The following is a 26,900-nucleotide window of genomic DNA, read 5'->3' on the forward strand; positions in this document are numbered from 1 at the left end:
TGAATGTTATGTGTAAGTGACACATAGTTGGACTGTATTACTGTTATTTGAGTGGGTTTTAACATGATTTGGTGGTCATTGGAACCCTTATAGTGTAAGTGGGGATCCATGTGTTAATAAGTGGGGACTCATGAATTACTTTCTGCTTGGTCATTGTCTTAAATTTTGTTTTTTGAATTCTTGTAAGTGGAACTGAATGTTATGTGTAAGTGACACATAGTTGGACTGTATTACTGTTATTTGAGTGGGTTTTAACATGATGTGGTGGTCATTGGTTTTTTGAAGTTTTAGAGAATGGAAACCTCACGGTCCAAGAATTTTGCCCGTCATGCAAAAGCTGATATGAAGGTACTAATTTTACATTTTGTTGACAATAGTTGAATATTTTGTGAATTGACATGGTTGAATAAATAAAGTTGTTGTTATTGGTTTATGTTCTGATGTTGCAGGTACGAGTTAGGCACAATGTGCTGACTCAATATATTGTTGATGTGAACCGTAAACTTAATAGGTTTCAACAAGAAAGGATTAAACAAACTCCATTTAAGTGGATGCTTCAAATGGACAAAGTGTTGGATATATCTAACAGCCTCACGAGAGAACTCTTAAGTAGATGGGCAGCCGATAAGGAAGCATTTAGGATTAGAAAAAGTATAGTTCCATTTTCAACTCTTGATGTGTGTTTTGCATTAGGATTGCCGGTTGTGGGGGAAGAGGTGAAAATGGAGAATGATGGGGGAGGTGTTGTGAATACATTGTTTGAAGAAGGGGAGGAAATGAATTTATCAACAATTTTGAAAAAGTTGGAGGAGAAAAATTTGAACAAAAATGTTGATGATTTTGTTAGGTTATACATTTTGCTAGGGTTATATGTATTTTATGTTCCTAGAACTTCTAGAACATTTACTTCTTTTGCTTTTAAGTGTTTAGACAATTTAGATGCATTACAATTATATAATTGGGGGGGTGCAGTGTATAATGTTTTAGTTACAAGTTTGACGAGGGCATCACAAGTTTACTACGAAGACAAGAATGTTAGTGAAATATATTTGGCAGGTTGTGTCGCTGTTTTGCAGGTTAGTTGAAATTTCTAAAATTATGTTGTCTTAAATTATTAGTGACTTTGTTTAATTGTTAATTAGTTACGTATTATATTTTTGGAAATAGGTGTGGGCGGTCCACCATGTGGGTGTTGGCGACCGTGCCCAGTGTATTGGTTTTCCACGATTTTTGCATTGGCCGAGTGTTAATAATCGTGGAAGAAGGTTACATGAAGTTTTTTTATCTGCTGAGGTATATTTGCGAATTGTTTAGTTTTTGGTTCATGTTATTGCAGAAAATTTAGATTAACTCAAAAGTAAGTGTTTTTTCAGATTGTATGCGATTGGCCAGTAAGTGCTGAAGAGGAAGGAATCCAAATTTTGAAAGAAGCCTTAGCAGATTCTGATGAGGGTGTTGGGGAAGGTAGTGGTGGTAAAAGTGAGTGGGACGACTTAGTTTACCAGCACAAACTTTGTGAGAAGAAAGTTGCAGATAACGAATTAAAAATTGATCATTTGGATAAGCAAATTAAAGAGGTCCGACAAATGCTTGTTAAAGAAAACGAGTGGTCAATTGGATTTGTGCGTGGAGCCAACCCAACCTCTCATGGAGCGAGCTGTGCTGGTCCAAGCTCATGCAGTTTGGATATTTTCAAATTTTATAAAACATTTTTTGCATTCAAGTTTGACATGAAACGGTAAGTACATATAATTGTAGGCATTACTTCATTTGTTTGTTATTGCTTGATTATTGAGTTGGTGTTAAATGTTGATGTAGTGTCATTGTGGATATACAAAACAACATGTTGACTCGGCTGGATTTGCAATCATTAAGGCCGCGATCAAGAGTTGACAATATGGTAAAAATGTACATATTGTAGTAGTTGTTCTATTTACTTGTATTGTTTACTTAGTTATGTTGAATGTGTTTGTAGGTTATGCTATTTGTAACCGGCTTCTTAAATATGAATCAAATTGTTAATTTTGGAGTGGTGAAGCGTTTTTCATTCAATCCGTTTTTTGCGGTTAGTGTTGATTTAAATTAATTTTCATTTCTTTTAAGTTTTTGTTATTACTAATAATAGAGTTTGTTGTTGCAGACTCGTGTAATTGAGGAGATGATCAACAAGAGGGTACAAAATTCATGGTCCAGTTTGGATTACATGTCATTTTATGAGAATGCTTTATTCCCATATCAGGGAATATCTTATTGTGATTATGTAAGTTAATATTATTGATGTTTTCTGTGAAATTTGTTGGTGTTTGTTAGAATGGTGATGCTGAGTGTGACTTTAAACTTTGCAACGTTTTGTAGGTGTTTGTCCCAACCGTGTTCAAGGAACACTGGTGGTTGTACGCATTCAATTGTCGAACCAGGCGATTGCATGTATTGGACTCCATTGGTCATGGAATTGAAGATCGATTCAAGATTGATAAAGCAATGGTAAATACCTGCATGTTGTTGAATACTTATGAATATATTTGGTTTGGATTTCTTTATCATTGTTGTTAAATTGCATGTTGTAGGTTGATCGTCTACAACACCTTTTTGAAATTCTTGACGAATTTTGTGGAAAGAGTGGTCCTCAAATTTTATTGGTAAAAGAAAAGGTTCCCCTACAACCGAATAGGTTAGTATTGACAGTAATATTCATATTTATTTTGATTTCATATTTTCTGTAATTTGGTTTGGAGTTAATATTTTGAATTCTTCTTTAGGGTTAAATTTATTTTGGTTGTATGCAGTTATGACTGTGGTATTTTAGTTGTCAAATATATGGAGTTGTGGGGTGGTTCACAACACTTGGAAGGGAATACCTTTCCCAATTACACCACGGTAAGAGTTATTTTAATTACTTAACACATTTTATTTATAGTTTGGTGATTGCAAACTGATTCCATGATATATTATTTAGAAGGACCTCCTACACTTTCGTCAAGAGATGCTAACTTCGTGGGTGCTGCATGAGTGTAACGTTCATCGAAAAGCCGTATTGACAGATTTGGAAGTAGATTGCCCTTGATTTTTATTGGACAATTTAAAGTGTAACAAAAAAAAGTGTTACTTATTATTAGTTGATGTGAACGATGTAGATACTTTTATTTAATGAATGGAAGCATTCTCAATTTCATTTAAGTGATTTAATTTATGAAATTATTTATATCATATTTTGGGCAGAAAGTTGTCACTGGAGCACATGAATGTGATGGTCTTTGTTAGTAAATTAATTGCAACCCTTATAGTGTAAGAGGGACCGTTGTGTTAAAAAATGGGGACCCAAGAATAACTTTGTGCATGGTTATTGGAACCCTTGTAGTGTAAGTGGGGACCCATGTGTTAATAAGTGGGGACTTATGACTTACTTTCTGCATGGTCATTGATTTCAAATATTATTTTGAATTCCTGTAAATGGAAGTGAATGTTGTGTGTAAGTGAGACATAGTTGCAGTGCATGAATGTTAATTGGGTGGGTTTTACCATGATGTGGTGGTCATAGAAACCCTTATACTGTAAGTGGGGACTCATGTGTTAATAAGTGGGGACCTAGGAATAACTTTCTGCATGGTCATTGATTTCAAATATTTTTTTGGATTCCTGTACATGGAAGTGAATGTTGTGTGTAAGTGAGACATAGTTGCAGTGCATGAATGTTAATTGGGTGGGTTTTACCATGATGTGGTGGTCATAGAAACCCTTATACTGTAAGTGGGGACTCATGTGTTAATAAGTGGGGACCTAGGAATAACTTTCTGCATGGTCATTGATTTCAAATATTTTTTTGGATTCCTGTACATGGAAGTGAATGTTGTGTGTAAGTGAGACATAGTTGCAGTGCATGAATGTTAATTGGGTGGGTTTTACCATGATGTGGTGGTCACAGAAACCCTTATACTGTAAGTGGGGACTCATGTGTTAATAAGTGGGGACCTAGGAATAACTTTTTGCATGGTCATTGATTTCATGTTGCTTTTTGTCACTGCAACTGCATGCATACAGGGGAGGGGATTACAATAATTTGATTTCTAACTTAACATTGCAGTACAACAAATATTATCAATACATATAGGAATTTAACCCATGTACGATGTTCAAATAGTCAGGAGTTGTGATGCACCAAAAATGATAAAGGTTCTCTTCTATGTCATATAAAAGACTTCCTTGTGTGCAAAAAGTTTTGTGGATCCTTCATTACAACCTGCAACCAAATAATGAATTGAACTTACATGAAGAAATTGATATCTATACAACATTTGTTGGGTTTAAGGTCACAAACCTAAACAACTCTGATGCATTTGATTCTTGAGATATTGGTAAATTAGTTTGGACTGAGTTCAACAATGAAAGAAAGCCAACAGACCCCGTACTTGACACCTACAATTTATTTCGTTGTAATTAAACAAAACAAGAAGTTCCAAACGTGAACAATAATGAAGAAGTACAACAACAAATACAATAGATACGTACCCCTGCAATTGCATTAGTCATCCCATTGAATGTATTCATGTTCCCTTCAATTTGATCAGGCAGATTTGCTTGAACACCTCCCACATAACTTCCTTCCTCAATTCCCTAAGGCATTTAGTTTTGAATTACATATAATATTTACATTTGACATATCAAAGTAAACAAAATAATGAAAAGGTAATGAAAAGAAATAGTTTTACTAACCGTAGTTGGCTGACTAGGAAGTTGACGTCTAGTACATGTATTTTTTCTTCTTGGAGCCTTTTCACACCTGGATTTTTGTCGTGTTGATCGCGGCCGACCCTTTCTTTTCACAAGTACAGGGCTACGGATATCACCGTTGATGTTGATTGTTGTGGTAGGAGTACTTGGTGTTGGTTGTTCAGGAGCTCCACAAATGTTATGCTTTGTCCTATCTTGATCATGTCTTCGTTGACCATATTCCAACACAAATTTGTCAAGTTGTTTATGCAAGATTTCTGTTGTATTAATTTCCCCGCTGGCATGTTCAGCTATGTCATAAAACTTCTTGCACAATTCATCATACCTTTGAACTTGTGGATCCTTGTCTTTTGTGCCAAAGGATGATGTTATGTACGTGTGCTTTCGCCTTAGATTTTTACTCCACCTTTCCAATACATACTTTTTTGGGACATTTGTCACTTTTTCTTGAGCAAGGACAACAAGGCAGTGGCGACACAAAATTCCCCTAAATTCAAATAACAAGCAAGTGCAACATACATGTAGTTGTTGACGGTCAAAAAGAACTACTACATTGCGGTGTTCAGGATGACCATTTTGGAAAGACTCCTCTACAACAGTGAAACGACATGCATCACCCTCAATATAGGCATTAGTAACAACACAATTCATTTTTCCTCTAAACTCCCCTTGCACCTCATTCAATTTTGCATGTGTGTATTCCGATTGGAACTGTCTTTCTATGCCTGATTGAGATGTGCAGGGAATTATGGTGTTAAGAGAAGCAAAATCCGCTTCACACTCTAATTCGGCCTTATGTTGCAGAGCGTTCTCATACTGTTGCACAAATTGTTGGAGACTTGTGCTTGAATTAATGTACCCGTCAAAAAAAGCATTCATGCTTTCACTCCTTTGCGTTGTTGACATTCCTGCCCAAAAAAATGATTTTAGATAACAAGGAACCCAACGATGTCGTTCTTCAAATAATGTACTAAGCCAATCGTTTGTACTTAAGTTAAACGTATTTATCAAATTTGCCCACGAAGACAAGAAATCATCAACACTTGTGGACTCATAGACCACTGTCTTCATTCCACGTTTCATTTCCTTGTACTGACTATATCCTTGAAGTTTTTCTGGTATTTTTTTCATAATGTGCCAAAGACACCACCTATGACGTGCATTTGGGAACACAACTTCAACTGCAATTTTCATTGCCCTGCATTGATCGGTCACAATGCCTACAGGGGGTCTGTTTGACATGCAACGCAACCAACTTTGAAAAAGCCACACAAAAGCATCAGTGTCCTCAGAAGATAGGAGTCCACATCCCAACAATATTGATTGACCGTGATGATTTACACCAACAAAAGGTGCAAACGGCATATCATACTTATTTGTTAGGTATGTGGTATCGAAACATAAAATGTCTCCAAAACTATCCCATGCTGCCCTGCTTCTAGCATCAGCCCAAAATACATGTCGTATGCGGTTATCATCGCCCAAATGAATGTCAAAATAAAATTGTGGATTCAATTCCCTCATGCGACAGAAATGATTTAAGAGAGCTTTTCCATCACCTTCCTTCCCCAATGCTCTCCTACTTTGGGCAACATAATTACGGACATCTCGTTCAACAAAGTCGAGATTCTCGTAACCACCAGCAGCAGACACAAAAGACCTAAAAGTCTTATTTATACGAACCCCAGCATCGTCATTAATATCCAACACTCTTTTTGTCTGCAAAGATATTTTCCTATTACCGTGAAACAATCTAGAATTCGTCGGGCTCAATTGATGTGAGTGGTCCTCGTGTACCGACATAATATACCACTTGCCTTCTTTTATTCCAACAGTTATACGAGCCGGACATTCAACCGTCTGAGTAGGGTGAGTGCTTAATTCTGGTGGAATCGCAGACATGTAATTTCCCGCCCTAGCACATACCAAGATGAAGTACCTTAATTCTTTGTCAGGTCCTTTTTTCGAACTTCGAGTTCTAATTGCAAAACCCTTTTTAATGCCATATTGTCGGTAATAACTTTTCACGGCATCTGCAGTGTCAAAACACATTCCAACTGTAGGAGCTGATTCATCAACTACATTTGGAACGGACTCATCAATATTGATCTGGGAATTTGTATCATGAAGTATATTTTCCACATAATCATTCCCAGCTAAATGATTCGAATGCTGAGATTCTTCTAACAACGGAATGTCATCAAGTGACAAATCTGCCATTACCTTAAACCTGTTGTGTGTACAATGCTTAGCTTAATTGACGTTCACAAAAAACATTAATGCACATGTATACAATTTTCTTTATATAACTTAACTTAAAAATTTAAAACAATGAACAAAATAAATCTACTGCATCATTAAAGAACTATGACTACTTTTATGCATTATTTAACAATTTGCACAAAGTTACAAATAAGCTATGTATTGAATGCAACAGTACCTTCACCAACAGAACCTTCAATGGATGCTGACCGTGGTGGACGTAAACTGCTCTTGAATTTGTATTTAATGCAATGAAGAACAATGAAGAAGAACTGTTGGAATCAATGAATGCTGACAGTGCTGGACGTTATCTGCTCTTCAATTTCTAGTTAATGCAAGGAAGTAGAATGAAGAAGAACTGGTGCTGTAATGAATGCTGACAGTGGTGGAGGGGATGCTGGACGTGGTGCTGGACGTGGTAGAATGAAGGGCACACACTTTCTCTTTAATGTGTGAATGGAAAAATCAGCATTTGTGGCATTGAGGAATGAACCCCACCTGCAAAAAACAAAAGATAATGTTGGAGCAAAACTATCTTTGCACGTAACATTCATGGCAAATTAGCATTTATTGCCATTTTAAGAAGAGTACCGTACTGCACCTCACTTTAAAATATATTTTAATAAAACTATTGATGCATTTATGCTAAGTTATTATTAGACAAGACATTTGCTTTTTTCCTTGCTTGAAACGTGAACATGTGCCCAAAGTTCATCTTTAAATGCCACTCACCTAAACTGTACCACACCTAAACTGCACCTCATCTTAATAATTATTTAAAAAAACAAATTATTGTTGCATTTATGATATGTTATTAAGGGTTATTAATTAGACAATACATCTGATTTTTCCTTGCTTGAAACGTGAACATGTGCCAAAGATTCATCTTTATATGGCACCCACCTAAACTGCACCACACTTAAACTGCACCTAACCTTTAAAAATATTTTAAAAAACAAATTCTTCCATTTTCGTCCCTTTTCCTTCCTTCAATAACATGTGCCCAACGTGTTGGGTTTAATAGTGCCAAAGTTCAAGAGGGGGGGTGAATTGACCTTTTAAAACTTCTTCGCAGAAACAGTGTTTAACCCAGTTTTACAGAAAATAAATCGATTTATGTGAAAATGAACAGATTTATTTCAGCACTGTTTTTTCTGTTTGAAACGCTTTTAATACAGCAGAGCTAATCACAAGACTATGCAGTGAGGATTTCCAGCAGCACACACAGATATCAGATTTGAAAAACAGTGAAACACAAAAACAGCAAGCTTCAATTTCAAGCAAGTGATTAAGGTTCAATTGATAGTATGCTAGTTAATTGAGTGACCTTTGCAAACAAGCTGTTCCAGTGGCTTTTAACAGACTATGAATGTTCTTCTTGATGTTAAGCAATTTTCCAGAAATTAAGAACACTTAATCACAGAACAGCAAGCTTCAACTTTAAGCAATTGTTTAAGGTTCAATTAATGGCGTTGACAGTTTCTTGAGCAACCTATCACAGTCAATCTGTTCCAGTGGCTTTTAGCAGATTTTATATGTTCTTATCAGATTAAAACAGCTTTTTCGGAAATCAAGAACAGTATGCACTGTGCCCAGAAAGAACAGATTTATTTTCAATTGAACAGATTTATTTCTTTGCTGTTTTATCAATTATGCAGAAACGAAATTGCAGAGAGAGAGAGAGAATGAACACAAGCAATTATACTGGTTCACTCAACCTGAGCTACATCCAGTCTTCACCAACAACAGGTGGAATTCACTAACACACAGTACAATCAAGTACACTTCCCACTGTTCTTGAAACCTACAAGAACTTAGGTACTCTTGCTGAAAAAACCTATTTCAGCACTCACACACACACATCCACTCTCCAAGAACACCTATCAAGAAGAGGATTTAACCAAACTATTACAAGTAATAAGAAGTGAAACGACTACACCTGATTGAGGTAACAAAGATCAGCCTTAAACCAGTAGGCAAGATTGCTAGAACAGTAGCTGCACCTCAAACCAAGCTTTTGGAACCAAACCAAGAACAAGCACTTTTTGATTTTTGAAATCTTTGAAGAACAAATGCTAATCCTTGAAAACACTTAACTCTCTGCTGTCAAAACTTGTTTTTTGCAAATGTATGAACTGTTTGAATTGTTGTTAAACTCAGAAAACAAGTTTGCATTTTATAGAAAGCCAGCTTATAACAGAATTTTGAAAAACAGTTAAAGCTGTTATAAAATGAACAGATTGAAAATAAAATAAACTGATTTATTTTCAAAAGCAGTTAGAGAATCTGTTAAGTGAGGAGACTTAGTCAACCATTCTGGTGCTGAGATAAAACTGAAAAGCGTTTAAGTATGATATGGCACCAGAGGCAAAAAAGAATCTATTCATTTACAGATGAACAAATTTATTTTCCAAAACGAAAACAGAGGAAGTTTAACTATTTGAAATTCAGTCGTTTTGAAAAGAAGAAGACTTAGTCAAAATACCTGATGCACAAAATCTAATTTTTACAAGACTTAGCCAAGGCATCAGTGAGAAAAATGAATCTGTTTATTTAGAAAAGAACAGATTTATTTTTATGCAGTGAAACGTGTTTTTGTGTAAAACATGTGAAAAACAGTTTTAGAAAACTTATGCTTGTTCTTATCCCATGGCCAGTGATTATGAGGTGAGTTACTCAGCAAAAAGCTACTCTTAGACAACCTCTAAGCACTAACTAAGACATTCTTAAAGCAAAGCACAAATACATGGAAAGTACATAAATGTCTTCATCAAACACAACATACAAGACTTCATCAAACACAATCTTGAAGGGGCAGCAACCATCTTCAACACAACGTTCATCTATATATAGGGCATGCGTTAGGATGAATTTGTTCAAGTATACATCCATTCCAAATGGAGTCATGGGAAGGGCTTGATATCGACGACAATGACATTGGTAGTTATGTACGATGTTGCAACTCTACTACCAATGTCATTCCGGGACCAGCTGGTAATGTGCAAGCCGTGATCCTTAATCGGAACTCTGACCAGCCAGTGAACACTCAAGAATTTATAAACCGTATAGGTCAACAAACTTATGATCGTGATTTTACATCCAACCAATGGAAATGGGCAGAAAAATTCCTTCAATTCCAAGGTAATACTCAATCACCTTTTTTAGAATGGAACAACAAAAGTTTATGTGTAATGATGTTTTCATTTTATTGCGAAGGAGAAATTGAAGGACGTGGTTCTGAACAGAGATCATTCCTGGGAAGTTTGAAAGAATTAGATGTTTTCCCACTCTTAAGTTGTCTAATCAAATCATGCAAGCACAATGGTCTAGGAGACATGTTAATAGCAATTAAGGTAATATACCTATTATGTAATCTTTCTTACATTTTGCAAAAGAAGTTCTATATTAAATTTCTTGCTTTACAGGATCCGACGGGGACTGCAAGTGCAAGTGTTCATGGGAAGGTTTTAAAGAATGAAGAATTTGGTTCTCTAATTGAAGTTGGCTCTGTCTTAGTCTTAAAGAATGTATTAACCTGGTGAAAAACAAACTTTTCTTTTACAATTCCATATGTCATGTCATTCATACAAGTATTTTTGTGTGTTTTTTAGGTCGGCATTTTCACTCCAAATCGAAGGAACTTCTACCTTAATATCACTCTTAACAACATTGTCAAGGTATGTAGTCAATCAACATAAATGTAATACAACTGTGGAAGTTAAAATAATAATCGTCTTCTTTACATTACATTACATGGTTGAAATTAAATTGTCATTCATGTAGGTTTTCAATTCTGACATATGTCCACCAACTGATGACTTAGTTCGTGCTTGTCATCCAGTAGTAAGACTTCCACCCACGACTCTAGGTACAATACAAGAAATGAACAACACTTTAAAAACTATAATGAAGGTTGCCCATGTATATTGTCTAACATTTGCCTTCCTCATCAATTTTCAGATGCAGAAAAGATGGAGTTATTATTCAAGGCAATCAAAAAATAAGGAATTACACAATCTTGAATATTATGTACTTCGAACTTGAATGTGACGTCAAATAATGTTAAATGACGATTAATAACATCTCAGTTTTTTTGCTGTTTTTATGTAAGTGGGGACCTATGTTGTAGTTTATGAACAGTCATGTTCATTGGTGAAAGTGTACCTCAATTTCTGGTGTATTTATATAAGTGGGGACCCCTGTTATTTTAACTGGGGACCTATGTTGTAGTTTTTGCACACTCACTTAATCCTGCAACTGGGTCATTACTTTTGGATTTTTTGGCTGCAAAGAGGGTTGAGATGGAAGTCCAGGGACCTCATTGGAGGTTCAGGCCATTCATTGGTGAAAGTGTACCTCAATTTCTGGTGTATTTATATAAGTGGGGACCCCTGTTATTTTAACTGGGGACCTATGTTATAGTTTTTGCACACTCACTTAATCCTGCAACTGGGTCATTACTTTTGGATTTTTTGGCTGCAAAGAGGGTTGAGATGGGAGTCCAGGGACCTCATTGGAGGTTCAGGCCATTCATTGGTGAAAGTGTACCTCAATTTCTGGTGTATTTATATAACTGGGGACCCCTGTTATTTTAACTGGGGACCTATGTTATAGTTTTTGCACACTCACTTAATCCTGCAACTGGGTCATTACTTTTGGATTTTTTGGCTGCAAAGAGGGTTGAGATGGGAGTCCAGGGACCTCATTGGAGGTTCAGGCCATTCATTGGTGAAAGTGTACCTCAATTTCTGGTGTATTTATATAAGTGGGGACCCTTGTTATTTTAACTGGGGACCTATGTTATAGTTTTTGCACACTCACTTATTCCTGCAACTGGGTCATTACTTTTGGATTTTTTGGCTGCAAAGAGGGTTGAGATGGGAGTCCAGGGACCTCATTGGAGGTTCAGGCAATCCATTGCTGAAAGACTACCTCATTGGGTTTTTCAATATTCATAACAAAGTTCATTAATAAAAACAATACTACAAAATTAATGAATAACAATAGTGTTAATGAATAACAAAATTAATCCACTTACACATTTAGTGATGGAGATCAAGCCCAAGAGAACATGGAGACCACTCATCAAGCTCAAGAAGAGGTGGAGGAACAAATGGAGGACACCCATGGAGGTCAAAGTCCACCTCAAAGGATTACAAGAAGCATGTTCAAAGCCTTGGGAGCTAGAGGACATTTATTTTCTCTTTTTATAGTGTCTTTAGTTGAAGGTGCTTAGAGGGAAACCTTAGAAACCTCTTTTGTTATAGCATCTTTTAGGTTTTTAGTTAGGAGCTTTAGGGGGGTGTATTAGTAGATAGGTGTAGGAGTAGAATAGGGGGTGCCAAAGTGAAGGAAAGGATCACACCTTCCTTGCTTGGCATTTTTAGCGCCGGTTCTAGTTGTTTTTGGGAGGGAATTTTGAAATGTTTAGCTTTCATTTTTCAGCACCTTAGGCTATAAATAGAGGTGCCTTCCTTGTAAAATTCAGATTTGAATTCATCTAAAGAAACTATACTCAAAATTGGAGTGAGCATTTGGAGAGCTTTTGAGCTTCTACTCTAGTCTTATCTTGAAGGACCATGGTTTCCTCAAGTGGCGGCTTGCACACTCATCTAGGAGCATCCATACTTCTAGTGGCGTGATCATCCAACCTATCTTCCATCTTCATGAGCATTCTCTTCTCCTTCCTTTCTTCTTTTTCAATTGTTCATGTTGCCTTGTGTTTTTTGATGTGTTTTGGTTCGGCTATTCCATTTTCCAGCACATGTGTTCTGTTTTTGTTTTCAATTCCTTTTATGTTCGGTTCTTATGTGTTCTTGCCTAATTTCTGTTCGGTCTTCTCTTTTTATAATTCCTTTGTTGATTCAATTTGACAATATTTGGTTCAACCAAATGAGTTTGGGATTTGGTACTTGTTATTGGTGAGTTCTTGACTTAGAACCATGATCCAACTTCTAAGAAAGTGCCTCTATATTTTCCAGCTCAAGGTGATTCCTCAAAGTGTCAAGAATCTTGTTCTATGTGGCTATTGGAATCACATCATTTAGAGTTTCCACAATAATTACTCCTCAACAAAATTATTGGTGCAATACTACAAATTACAATGGTTTCAACAATGTAAGCAAAGCATACATCCACTAACTTAAAAACAAAAAGCACCTAAAAACATATCCATTAATGAAGCATCATTTTTTGGGTTTTTTTGGCTTCCTCTTTGAATATGTGGTCCAAGGTGTTTTCAAAACAGCACTCTTGAAACGTTTCCTCGGTTGAACGTTCATTTTAGGAAACATGTTGACTTCTTCACTAGGTTGGACTTCATCTGGATGTAATTGTTTATCTTCATGTACATCTTCATGACTGTTAAATTCTTCATTTGGTTCTACTTCATCTACATCTTCATCACTGCTTTCTGCCTTTTTCAAGTATGTGCAATCCATTGCAAGAGGTTCAACTTCAATTACTTCAGACTGAGTATCACGACGAAGACAATTTCTCCTTGCAATTAACTGAACTATGTCATTAACCTCTTTCTCCATACTTGTCATTAATAATTCCTGCTCCTCAGATTTCCGCATCAGTTGAAGAACTTTCACCCTCATTGCACGGACTTCATCCTTTGTTGGTTTCTTCTTCGTAATTCGACACCCAATTTGGTCAAAAGCTTCTTCAACAAATTTATTGCAAACTTCTTCATTGGAAGCACATAATTCAACAACAACCTGTTTGTTGACATATATTATTCCAAAAATAATTATGTACATTCAAAACAACATTAAGGTAATACAGATTAAAAAAAAACAAAAAAATACCTTATTCTTACGCAGACCACGTTCAAGTTCATGGTCACCAACTCTAACATTCATCCAATGCATGATACGTGGATATTTATTCCCACTAGTAGGTACTTGACGCTTATAAGAGAACAAATGTTCCATCGTCCATATCTGAACAATGAATACAAAAAAGGCATTTATTAAAAGGTCAACACAGATGCACAATTATTACAAACATTTACCAATAACAAAAATGTATCATTTTACCTGCAAGAGGTAAACGCAACCATCCACATGGATATACGACATATTTCCCCGCGTAATCCATTTTGAAGCTGAACACAAACTATCAACCAAAATCTCATACAATAAACCCCCCCAATTATACATATCAAGTTTGTCTAAATCATCAACAAGGTTAAATAACCCATCATGAACTAAACCCAATCTAGTAGGGAGAATAAACTCCGACAAACCTAACAAGACATACAACTTACAAAAGTCCTCTGAGGAAATATCATTCCCAAGTTTCAAAATAACAGAATATATCATTTCCACAGTTACATGACCTTCTTCAAAAAAACTCCTTATGTGAGATATAATACTACTTTTCCTTAAATCAATTTTTGTACCACCTACTCTAAGACCTAAACCTAAACACACATCTACCAAACTAAACGACACAAATTGATACTGAATTGAAAAACATTGCTTCCTCTCGACCCATGAACTACATAACTTACTTAAAAGTCCACGGCTCAATTTGATGTCCTCACGAACAAACAAAAGCCATCCAAATGGGGTGGACTGTATAATACTCTTTTGTTCCAAAGTTATAACCATGTTCACAACAGCCAAACGCTTTGACCTGCAATTATGCCTAAACACCTGTATATCAAAACCAAATACAAATACAGTATAATAATTAAAGTTAAAGATAAATAAATGTAATTGTCATGTCTACTTAAAAACAAAAAACATCATTTGAAACAAACCTTAGCTTGACCCTCAGGATAACGATCAATCGTAAGAACCTCCTCATCTGAACATCCGCTAATTGACATTATATCCTCAAACAATTTTGTGAATGTTTCCTGTTGAGAACGAAACCAACATACACTCTTATAACATCAGTATGCTTATGCTTCAATAATAGAACATTCGGTTAATTTAGAGCAACATGAATTGTTGTGCACTTCTATTAATACCTCAATTCTTAAATATATGTGCAGTTCTATTAATAAATAAGTTTTTTCATTTGAAAGGGGCAACATACACTTACAAATGGGAGCAATCAGATTTTCATTTAACCAAGCCTTTTCCATCACCACCTGGCGCCACATCATTAGCAACTACAAAGGATTTAGAGAGAACATAAAACAATATTGTCCCACAATTTCATCAATAACTAACATAAAAGAATACTGCCCTATAGTTGTTTGTTACATTAGTGTCTCACAACCCATCCATTGCAAATTTAGGAACCAAATAGCAATTTCAACATAGTTGCAAATTTAAAAACTAAATAACTATTTCAACAAATTTACAATTTAAGAACCAAAGAACAGAATAATTTAAAACTAATTTAGAAGGTACATGGTGGAATCTTCACTCTAACAGGAAGGCTTGTAACATCAATGACGTAAGGCTTTTCAAGACACCAATAACTAAATTGGGGAAACAAAGGTTTAATGATATTTTCAAAAAAATTTCACAACGAATGTAGAATGCAAATGAGTCAAATGTAGACCAAGTTTACTCAGCTAACTAAACTGCCAAGAAATTAGATGAAAATAAAATAACATTTTAACCAAAATTCATTCTACTAACCTTTTCTTCATCTTTGGTCGGATCCAATATAATACAATAACTATCTGTTACAGAACGACATATTGGAACCAAACAGACAAGGATGACAATTAATTACTATTAATAGAATTAAAATGTAGAAATAAACCAACAGACAAACTAAGTAGTGTACATTACCAGGAACATGCTTTGACGAATTCCAGTCTCTATAGGTGCATCACATGCTGCATAAACTGTACATGGAAGAAGATATATGTTAAGTTAAGTTAACAAAAAGAAGCAAAAATACAGAACCATATATTTTAAATATTAACTTAGGATAGGATTACGTTTTGGAAGGAAGCCTGGTTAGCCAACAAGAACTCATTGGCTTTAGATGCAGCTGCAGCTTCAGACACCAACGCCTTTATGACCAAAGTCTTAACCTCCCGGGATTTGTAAGGAAAACCCTCTCTCCCATACGAGTTAACCAACACTGCACTTCCCTCCGTCACCAATTGCTAGGAAACCCTAAAAAGTCAAATCCAAACCAATACAAAGGTCATTCAACATATAGAAAATCAAAACACCAATAAACCCAGTGTCCAACAATCCAAAACCCCAACATCCAACAAATAAACGAAATCGGAAAACCCTAAGTCCAAAAAAATCAAAACGAAACCAATGAAAACTTGACGAAAAATTATATGAAAATAGATGCCAAATCAAAGAGCTCACCGGAATCAGAATCGCACACGTTACTAGAATCGGAATCGCAATTTCAGAAATATCCAAACAAAAACGAAATCCAATGTAATGCGGTACCGATATCGCACTACAAATGGTGTTGATCGTAGACTTCACCGGAATCGGAATGAGAATCGCTACCACTCCAAATCGCACTCCAAATCGCACTGAGAAAATGGGGCTGAAAACGAATTCCAATGTAATGCGGTACCCATATCGCACTACAAATCGTGCTGATTGTAGACTTCACCGAAATCGGAATGAGAATCGCTACCACTCCAAATCGCACTCCAAATCGCACTGAGAAAATGGGGCTGATTTTGCCTTTCTAAAACCTAATTTTTTACTACAGAACCCTAAATTTTAAAATTTTGCCACCTCAACAATACTGGCCCCACATAATACTTTATTATATTTTAATCCACATTAGCAGGCGTAATCTGGAGCAACACTTAATTGGGTGTCAAAATATCGGTTCCCTTATGTGAATAAAGGCATTGTGGAAGATAAGCAGTGAAAAAACGCAATCTCTGACTATAAATACCTTTTTTGAGATGCATTCTAAACAAAAACAAAATTAGTAACCCACCAAATGCATCACTATTCAACATTACTACATAATAAGTAGTCTTTGAATGTTTAAAATCTTTTCCAAGTCTTCACCTCCTTGTTCTAGTTCTTTCTGGCAACGCTGTTTCAGCAAAGGACACTGCTTTATTTCAAGACATGAAATTGATTCGGGAAGACCCTCCTCCGGTAAGCATTGGAGGTTGGGGCAGTTCTCAAGACTCAGTGCTTGAAGGGATGAGAGTTGACGGAGACCTTTGTAGTCCAGTTTTTCTAGATTTAGACAACGACCGATGGTTAGACAAGTAAGAGAGAGTGGAAGCAAACCTTTGTGAGGAAAACATTCTACATCTAGTTTTGCAATCGACAAGCTTTCCAAAGAAGAATTGTCTCCGAAAGCTCTTTTCATTGAGTCAACAAGCCTAGAGCAATTACTGATTATCAGTTCTTTTAGATTTGATGGGAAACCTCCTTCAGGGAAACTCAAGTCTTGGACAATCTTCTATTGTCAGGTCTTCTAGATTTGATGGGAAACCTCCGTCAGGGAACAACTCAAGTCTTGGACAGTCTTTTATCAAGAACATTCTCAGAGATGGAAGCAGCATACGCATGTTTCCACACAATGATTCTAATTTATGACAGCTAAAAATTTCCAAACACTCCAGATGATTATGAATGAGACCTTGTGAAATCATCTGTAAATTATGAAACCCATAGAGATTAAGGGTCTTCAGTGTTTGGAAGAAATCCAGTGGAAAGGTGCATAGAGAGACACAGTTATCACTTATTGATAGTAGGACTGAATCAACCTCTAAGTGTTCAAGATTGTCGGACCCAGCAATTTCCAGCAATGATACTTCTTCCATTCTGAGAATTTTCATTGTAGCCCAGTCCAAGTGCAGCTTTCCACACTCACTTAGTTCCAAATCTAGAGCCCTGGGAGCGGAAGCCTCAAGTTGTTGACAATCTTCAATTTGTAGTATTTTCAAAGGAACAACTTGCTTTGGCAATTGTCCTTTCAACTTGGGACAAAATTTTATGGAAAGCCTTTGTAGATGTGGGAAAGAACCTGTCACAACTTGGCATTCCCACTTTTCCCAATGACTCATATCGGAAATATCCAATGTTTCAAGGGATTTAAATGAAGAAGAGTTATTCCCATGAAAACCAGCATCGATACTCACTATCTCATGAAACCCTGAAATGTCAAGAATCTTTAGACATGGCAAAAGACCAAGTGGAGGTAAACGTTGGCAAGATTCACATTCATTCAACTTTAAGGACACCAAATTCCATAATGAATTTTCTAGTAACCAATTTGGAAATTGTTTGCCACCATAGTCAAAGATTGCCAACTCCTTTATATTTTTGGAAGGTTGGAGATTCTCAATTACGTACTCTTGTTTTTTTGAATCAACAGAGTTCCGATCGCACCACTATCCAAATGTTAGAGACACAAGGTGTGTTTTATTCTTCAAATCTGCTTCTAATGCATCAAGGGGGTTCTCAATATTCTGGAGCTCCCCAATTGATAAACTTCCCTCAAGGTTGAACTCTCTTAGCCGTTGAATACCCAACTCCCTATCATGGCCAACATTAAAGGAATTCATTACTAATTTAAGATTCTTCAGTTTTTCCAAATAAGGTGGCACCTTTCTCACTTTAGTCATCCTAAATTCAAGGCGACACAAATTGGTGAGTAAATGCAAATTTAAAGGCAACTCCTCCAAATCTCTACAGTAGTTCAACTTTAGTATTTGTAAGTGGGAGAGTGAACATATCTTTTCAGTTAGTTTTTTTTATTGTAGTACGGGAGAGGTCTAGGGAACGAAGATACTCAAGATTGCCAACAGAGTCAGGTAACTCTTGAAGGTCAAAATATTGAGACAGAGATAAGATACGTATGAGCTTAAACTTGGAGAACAATTCTTGTATTGACATATAACACTTCCAGGCATAGCCTAAATCATTCACTCTCATTCCAATAAATGTGCGTAACCTTTTTGTATCACAAGAAGTTCCAAACCCATCAAAGTATTGATATAGACCAAGTTGAACTGAAAAATAACGAGTTACTTTTTGTATATGTTTTTCTTGGCCAACTTCCAACCTGAAATACATGTCCCCACCAACATATTTTGCCAAATCATTTAAAAGGTCATGCATGAAAAAAACTTCTTCGTTTTCACCTGATTGTTGAAAGAAGGACCTTGATAGTAGATCATTGAAGTATTGTTGACAAACTTCTTCTGCAGTCCTACTATGTTGACGACAGTGTGGAAAATTTTCAGTCATCCACAACTGAATTAAACACTCCTTTTTAAACTCATAATCCTTAGGGAATAGGGCACAGTAAGCAAAACATACCTTAAGATGGGAAGGAAGGTGGATATAGCTCAATGCTAAAGCAGGCATAATATTACAACGCTCTTTTGAAAATTCCCATATTTCACTTTGGAACACAATTTCCCATTCCGAAACAGATGATTTGTTGTATAACAGACTTCCCATTGTTTTCAAGGCGAGTGGTAGTCCTTTACATTTTTTAACAATCTTCATGCCAATCTCCCTGCACTTTGGATTTGGTTGAGTATCAACATATCCAAATGCATGTTTAGCAAACAACTTCCAACAATGATCTTCTTGTAATTGCTTTAGGGAGTGTTCTTTTGACCGCATGGTAGAAGCAACTTCCTTATTACGTGTAGTCACAAGAATCCTACTTCCTTGGGCTCCAAGGTCAAGGGGCTTCTGCACTTCTTCCCACTTAGTTTGGTTTTCGTTCCAAACGTCATCCAAAACAAGAAAAAATTTCTTCCCCGTCAATTCTTCTCCCAATCTTCTATGAACCATTTCCAAATCTCTACTATCATCACTTGATTTAGTAACAGCTTCAAGAATTGCTCTTGATATCTTGAAAACATCAAATTCATCTGAAACACAAACCTAAGCTTTGACAACAAATTTAGCCTCATCCACCCTCGGGTCATTGAATACATGTTGAGCAAGAGTGGTCTTACCCACTCCACCCATTCCCACAACAGAAAGTATTGATGGTTGGTTACCATTGTTGATGTCAGAAGTCAACCAATCAATGATCAGTCTTTTATCATCATCTCTGCCATAGATATCAGATCCAACAACCAACGATGTTGTTTGTGATTTCTGTGGCAGTTCATTACTCAACCCAGATCCAACACTGCTAGCGGTTTTCAATCCTAGATCACCCCTTTGGCTTGAGAGAAATTCTAAGTCATCAAGGATTTGTTTCATCCTACACTCAATTTCCTTGTTAAGGGAACTAATAGGAGAAGATTTGAAGAAATTGATTACCTTGCAAGTACAGCCTGAACAGGTTTGAGATTCAGATTCAGCATCTACTTGTCTTTTGGAGAGCTTTTGTATATCATCCAAGAGATCCTCTGCATCAAGGACAATATCTTTGACCTTAAGCAGCCAGTTTCTGACATGAGGATCCATGAACTGCTTTCGCTCTGCATCATCAGCCAGAGAATGGATGGAGTGCAGCTTGGTTTCCAACTTGTTGAGCAGCTTCTTATCAAGCTCTCTTGCATGAAAGAAATCGAGAATTTGAGGAGAAGCTAGCTTCTGGAATGCCACCTGTAGGAAAGTAGAAAGAAGAGCACCACCAACAAGTTCTAATGCCATTGAAGGGATTCAAGTGCAGCTAGTTTATGCCAATGACTCAGGGCAATGTAGTAATGAAACTGTATTGCATCTATGAATGAGTAGCTATTATTATATTATTCACTAAATAAGTGAATTGTTTAAATTAAGAGATATTTTAAAAAGCATGATAAAATCTATTATTTTAATTTAATTTTTTAGCTCTGCAGTGGGAATTCTCTTCATGATATTAAAATAATACTTACAGTACCTATCCAACATTTAATCTTTCTAAATAATCTAACACTACTACATGTATTTTCTTCGTTGGAATTTTATATATTCTGGTCTAGTTTACATATTTAAGATGACAGAGTGCATGTACTGGTACCACCATGAAACAAGTTAACTAAGTCAACGAACAGTTAAATAACACAGATTCTTTTCACATCAATTTTGGTTGGCCAGACCATGTGCAGGGTTAGCATTACGATGAGACGAACGTTGATAGTATTCTATTTTATGAATGATGGTTTACTGATAACACTTGCAAATGGCTAGTATTACATTGTCGGTTTGAGCTCTTTCTTATTTTTAAAATCTCTATTCTTTCTTGATAGGAGAAACAAAATCAATGAAATCATCATAAACAAATTCAATATTTGAAATGAAAATAGACATTTAACTCCGTTTAGGATCCGTACGAGTGCACCCAATGATCTTGACTAGTAGAGTTAAAAAATTTACCTACCATGCTTACTGCAAAGGCAATGTCAGGATTAGAATAAATTTCTTCTTAACCATGTTTAGCATGTCAACATGATTGTACCCAATTGACTAGTTTTCATCTATTTACCATGCAATAAACGGTAAGGAAAATGTTTGAAGATATCAAAAGGAAATGTCATCAAGATAGTGGTGCCTCCCAATCATATTCTACATTCAAATTTGTTAACTAAAGAAAAGAAATCTCCGTTATGTTTCCTGAAGCATCAGATAACGCAGGACAGAAAACCAGAGGGGTTGTCCTAAAACAATGTTGCAGAAGTAACAAATAAATAACATAACCTGTAGAAGTGTCATGATAATTTGTAGGAAACAACATGATTACCCTATATACAGGTTTTGAATGTGAGAAATCTTTTTTCAGTCTTCGCCTCCTGGTTTGTGATAACGCTGTTCGAGCAAAGCTAGTGATCCTGTGATTGTCACATCCTCGATCGAGACGATTATGAGCATGATCGTGTAAAATCATCTGCAGATTAAGAAACCCTTTGATAAGGGTCATGAATGTTGGGAAGAAATGTAGTGTCTAGTCTTTTTCTGGCAACACAAACTTTCTTAGCTCAAGGTTTTTGTCGGAAATAAAAACGATGTTTTCCACTCAAACTAAAGAAATTTGTTTGGTTTATGCACATTTGTACAACAAATGAACAACTACGGCAGGCTACAAAAACTCTGGCAATCAAAAGCATATCAACTATGGCAGAGACCTCAGCTCAGGATCAACCACTAAAATTATGGCAAGGAGTATATAAGAAGATTGAGACTCTGATATTGATGAGAGACAAACTCTCTTATATATGTTTAAAAGTGCTATGACGTAGTGTACATTGTAGAGTAGGATTTAAATTTTCTTGCTTAAAAAGTATAGTACAATTTTGGCTTGTATTTTTGCCTTAAATAGATTAGGGCTAGGGTTAAGTTTCTAAAACTTACTTAGGATATAATTGGGCTTAATTGTAGCCTACACTAAACCCTAGGTCGGTCATTAGACCTCATTAGGTCACAAGGTGCACACTTGATCATGCTTGTCTTGTGACTTAATTTTATGAGTCTAATTCAAACCATTTACATTTGAATTTTCCCACTTCTTTTGCTTGTAATTGGTCGACCCTTTAACCTATAAATTGAGGTGTTTGACTCATGTTTTAATAGATCAAATATATGAGTGTTATGTTGCCAAATTGCACGCTTGAGCACTCTTTTGTCTAGGCTCTCTAGGATAGATACTTTTGGTCCCTTCTCTCATATTCTCCAAGTAATTTGGCCAAACCAATCATTCTCCCCACTTCTTACGGAAACTCCAAGGAATCCATGGCTCCAATGGAGCTCTCCTTGACACATCTCTTCCGTTAACTTCCGCAAACTCTCACCAGTCTCCACAGAAAACGAAATCGGATGAAGAGGATGCTACTTAATTTACTCACAATGAGTGAATGTTTTCCTATTATGTAACTTTGTTGAGTGAGACAACTTAGTGAAAGTAGTGTCACAGGTACAAAGATATATAAATCCAATTCAATACTTTCGAAAGTAAGGTCAAGTGTTATGATATTGATGTCTATGATTTATGACATGAAATACATTTGATCATGATATATGCTTAATGAATTTATGCAATGTGTATCATTAAGAATGTATGATGCGTTTTGACTGGCTTGTATAAATTATGAAACAATTAAACCAGTATTAAAATTGAACTAGTCAATAATGCTTAAAGATAATCATAATTAAAACATAATCAAATCAGTATTAATAATACTTAAATAATACATATTGTTTTGGTTCAAAAGCTTTTATGGGTTATATGAAGTATGAAGAGTTGTCATCTCTCCTTAAACCAATCCAAATAAAATTCGATCATTTTTTTCCCTCAATGAGGTTTCTTTTTATGCACGATTCAAGACATGCATAAATTTTAGAAAAAAATAAAAATAAAAAAATTAATTATCTTTGTGAGTAGGCTTTCAGGGTGCAGCATGTCCCACAAGCATGACCTGCTCCCGTTTGCTCCGCGATTGAAAGTACCTCTGTATGATTTCATCACCTGCTAATCGAGCAAGTTGGGCCGTTAAGACATGACAACTCTCTATATCATGGTCGTGTGCTTGGTGAAACTCACACCATGCTTCTCGGTGATGACCCAACTATCGATCAATTCTCTTAGAAAAATTTAGCTTATTATTGACCTCAATGTCTCTCAAGAGTTGACTCTGAGGGACACTTAATGGTGGGCATGTGGACCATTCTCATATCTCGTTGTCTAGTCTACCAACATATGGGGCATACTGTTGGACATCTCATAGATCCCAACCATAGTGTTTGATGAAGTGATGACCTGCTGCCTTATGTGTCTAGCTAGCTTATTTTTTATTTTTTATTATCTTGATTTTATATTTTACCTTTAAGAATGATGGTGGGTCCAAGAACAAAAAGGTTTTCAACTAGTTAAACTATTTTTTAATTGGTTAAAAAAATTTTCAACTGATTTTAATTTTGTTTTGTGGAAAGTTATATAGCCTTTCAATATGTTATCTTTTAAATAAATTGATTGAAAATACTGAAATGTTCTTAAATTTTTCTGTAATGTGTTTTATATATTGAAAACTATTTTTTGATAAGTAAGATGCTAAATGTTTTCAATTTAAGTACATTCTCACGCTGAGACCTGCCAACTCGTTCGTGGGACTATATGTTATAGGTGGTCCGATAATGGTCCAATAACAGGTGCTATTATAAGTTCAACAAATACTTGCTAGGATAAATTTTAAATGATTCTAATAACATACTACAAAAAATAGTATTATCTACGAATTTTTGTCCACGGATTTGAATCCGTAGGTAAATTTTGCATTACCTACGGATATTACCCACATACAATATTACCTACAGATTCTGAATCCGTAGGTAAATTCAGCATTACCTACCATGCAAATGACTAAAATATCTTCTGCTTTATATTATTATTATCAAACAATTCAAAAATTATTCTATGTATCGATACTTACATCTCCTACTACGGGTGGGGTGACGACTAGTTTTGGCATGTTGGGAGATATCATTATTGCCGAACCAAAGACTTATATTGCATTTGCTGGTAAAAGAGTAATTGAACAAACATTGAGTAAGACAATATCTGAAAATTCACAAGTAGCTGAATATTTATTACATTATTGATTCAATCGCACTTATTACTCACGAATCTTATTACCTACCAACTTTTACCTACGAATCTCTATTACCTACTAAGTATCACCTAGGGATCTCTATTACTTACCAACTATTATTATAATAATTATATACATAATATTAAAAATATTATTATAATATGAATAATTATAAAATCATAATTAATATTCATAAATAATAATAATAATAAATAATACTTATAATATTAATAATGTTTAATAGTAGTAATATTTAATAATATTAATGATATTAAATATATGCATAATGTTATTAAATTTTTATTAATTATATTAATAATGATAATCATAGTAATAAGTATAATAATAATTATAACATGATAACAAAACTTTACTTGTGTAATGGTTAAAGTTTATTTGAACATTCCTCAAGGGACTTGACTTTGAGTTTCACCTACTGCAGTTTAATTATAATTGTGATAGAATAATAATTAAAAAAAAAGTTCAAATAATAAATAATATTTTAAAAATAAATTATATTGAATTATGGAGTTGGTGGGTGCTAATTTCCCTACGAATTATAGTTGTTACCTACGAAATTCTTCCGTAAATAAATTAGATTTTTCTTGTATGAAACTCTTCCATAGATAAATTAGATTTTTTTTTGTATGAAATGAACTTTAAATCTAATTCAATCTTATAAAATCGACTAATAAGAAAATGATTATACACATTTGATAAAATTAATGCATCTTATCGTTGTTGTTAATCCTCTTAAATACAATTTTATGGTATATGTCACCTACTTAATTCTCTTTATTATTATTTTTTATATTATAAATAGTCCTCACATATTACATAGCTTTGCAACAATTGATTCTAAAAGTGACTTCATCAGAGAGAGATAGGAAAATGGCAAAAACTTCAGTATTGCTTCCTTGCTTGATAGTTTTATTTCTCATAACATTTGCAACAGGTATCCCTTTCGATTTTGTTTATTATGTGTCTCTTAAAACAATCATATATATTTAAAAAATCAATGAAAGTCCAATAATGTTTTTGTTAATTAATGATTAGTTTTGTTCTGATAAGATTGAAAAGTTTTCAGGTTCTGGGTTTGAATGTATTCAGTGCCTGACTGTAAAGGATTGTCATAAATTGAAGTGCCGTTCCCCTCCGCCGACATGCCTAAGGGATTGCTTCCAGTCTTGCTGCATTTGCGGTTGTCGCGATGGATCGTGAAAATGTCTCATCAATAATTCATGATAACAATAAAATGAAGTTTTTTAGGTTTTCAACCTCATACCGTCTTCTGTCTTTTATATATTTATATACGTATATAAAGATAAAGAAAAGACACGTATAAGTAAAGAATAGTTGTAGAATTATAGAATTTAGTTAGAAGTACAACTTATATTAAAAGTATTATTTATAATATATATTTATAATATAACTTATATATAATATAATATTAATATATTTTAATGTAGTTTATTTTAAATAATAATGTAAATATGTAATTGACTCGACGTAAACAATGCAAAAATATTAATTAATGTCTTGTTTGCTTAAAGACCAGAAAGTTAAAAAAAATTGAAAAATATATATATAACAAATAAGAAATAAACAAGTTGATAATCGTGAAAAATGAGAAACATTAAATGTGTTAAAGTTGTTTTTTTTTATCAGCAACTTGTTTCGTAAATGCGAATAAATCTGCGGAAGTGATTCAGAATTAGTGGGTAAAGTCAGAATGTAATAGTCTTTATTACATAAGGATTAAATATGTATGCAAATTTGTAATACTTTTTGGGAAATTTTTCTATGTAATTTCTAGATTTCAGTGGTAAATATATATTATTAACATTATTGCTACAATATTAATAATATTAATATTATTATTAGTAATATTAATATTAATAATATTAAAATTATTATTATTTTTATTGATAAAAATAAAATAATATTTAATAAGAATATTGTTATTAATAATATTATTATTGTTAATATCAACAACAATAATCATTATAATCATAATAATATATGATCATACACACAAAAAAAATATATCATGAAATATAAACCAATTTTAGAAATCAAAATTAATTAGTTGATATAGTCACTAAATTAGAGATTATTTTAGAAACTAAAAAAAATAGTTTCTAAATTAGTTTATATTATTGTTAAATGGTTTCTAAATTGGTATCTAATTGGCAACCAAAATTTTTGCTATCAAATTTAAAATCTAAATAATTGATAGGTAAAATCTTGATAACTAATTAAATATCAATTTAAAAATTATTTAACAATCATAGAAACTAATTTAAAAACTATTTTTATTCATGGAAGCTAGTTTCCCTCTCACACTAGTTTTTTTAAAGACATTAATATAATAATAAAGTAACATTAATGATAATAATAAATAATGATAATATAATAGTAAATAATAGTAATTTTTTATTTATAGATAGACGAG

The 26,900-nt window shown here is 34.5% G+C and overlaps 2 protein-coding genes, 1 long non-coding RNA gene and 1 pseudogene across 3 annotated transcripts; 2 read left to right on the forward strand and 2 right to left on the reverse strand.

The window, feature by feature from the left end:
• Positions 1-4,230: 4,230 nt before the first annotated feature.
• On the reverse strand, positions 4,231-6,948 carry LOC137833480 (protein FAR1-RELATED SEQUENCE 6-like). Its single transcript, XM_068641827.2, has 4 exons — positions 4,711-6,948; positions 4,507-4,611; positions 4,316-4,413; positions 4,231-4,237 (listed from the first exon to the last, which is right to left on the reverse strand). Exons 1-4 carry the CDS (start codon positions 6,946-6,948, stop codon positions 4,231-4,233), a joined length of 2,448 nt encoding a protein of 815 aa, XP_068497928.2.
• Positions 6,949-9,887: 2,939 nt separating this feature from the next.
• Positions 9,888-11,034, forward strand: LOC137833481 (uncharacterized). The gene is made up of 6 exons (XM_068641828.1): positions 9,888-10,131; positions 10,207-10,343; positions 10,416-10,517; positions 10,602-10,667; positions 10,774-10,833; positions 10,951-11,034. Exons 1-6 carry the CDS (start codon positions 9,888-9,890, stop codon positions 11,032-11,034), a joined length of 693 nt encoding a protein of 230 aa, XP_068497929.1.
• A 5,826-nt stretch (positions 11,035-16,860) lies between these two features.
• On the reverse strand, positions 16,861-20,591 carry LOC137831461 (putative disease resistance RPP13-like protein 1; annotated as a pseudogene).
• A 4,698-nt stretch (positions 20,592-25,289) lies between these two features.
• On the forward strand, positions 25,290-25,722 carry LOC150027306 (uncharacterized). Its single transcript, XR_016521334.1, has 2 exons — positions 25,290-25,400; positions 25,533-25,722. It is a non-coding gene; the product is annotated as an uncharacterized LOC150027306 (long non-coding RNA).
• Positions 25,723-26,900: the final 1,178 nt, after the last annotated feature.

The sequence above is a fragment of the Phaseolus vulgaris genome, chromosome 6, assembly GCF_051622355.1.
Source record: "Phaseolus vulgaris cultivar YP4 chromosome 6, ASM5162235v1, whole genome shotgun sequence".
In the NCBI taxonomy this organism is placed as follows: domain Eukaryota; kingdom Viridiplantae; phylum Streptophyta; class Magnoliopsida; order Fabales; family Fabaceae; genus Phaseolus; species Phaseolus vulgaris.

Coding starts and splice junctions, on each gene's coding strand:
- LOC137833480 (XM_068641827.2), bottom strand. CDS start 6,948: ATGGCAGATTTGTCACTTGATGACATTCCGTTGTTAGAAGAATCTCAG. Junction 4,612..4,710: donor TTCCTAGTCAGCCAACTACG/GTTAGTAAAACT, acceptor TAAATGCCTTAG/GGAATTGAGGAAGGAAGTTA. Junction 4,414..4,506: donor TGACTAATGCAATTGCAGGG/GTACGTATCTAT, acceptor AATAAATTGTAG/GTGTCAAGTACGGGGTCTGT.
- LOC137833481 (XM_068641828.1), top strand. CDS start 9,888: ATGGAGTCATGGGAAGGGCTTGATATCGACGACAATGACATTGGTAGT. Junction 10,344..10,415: donor ACATGTTAATAGCAATTAAG/GTAATATACCTA, acceptor CTTGCTTTACAG/GATCCGACGGGGACTGCAAG. Junction 10,668..10,773: donor CTCTTAACAACATTGTCAAG/GTATGTAGTCAA, acceptor TCATTCATGTAG/GTTTTCAATTCTGACATATG.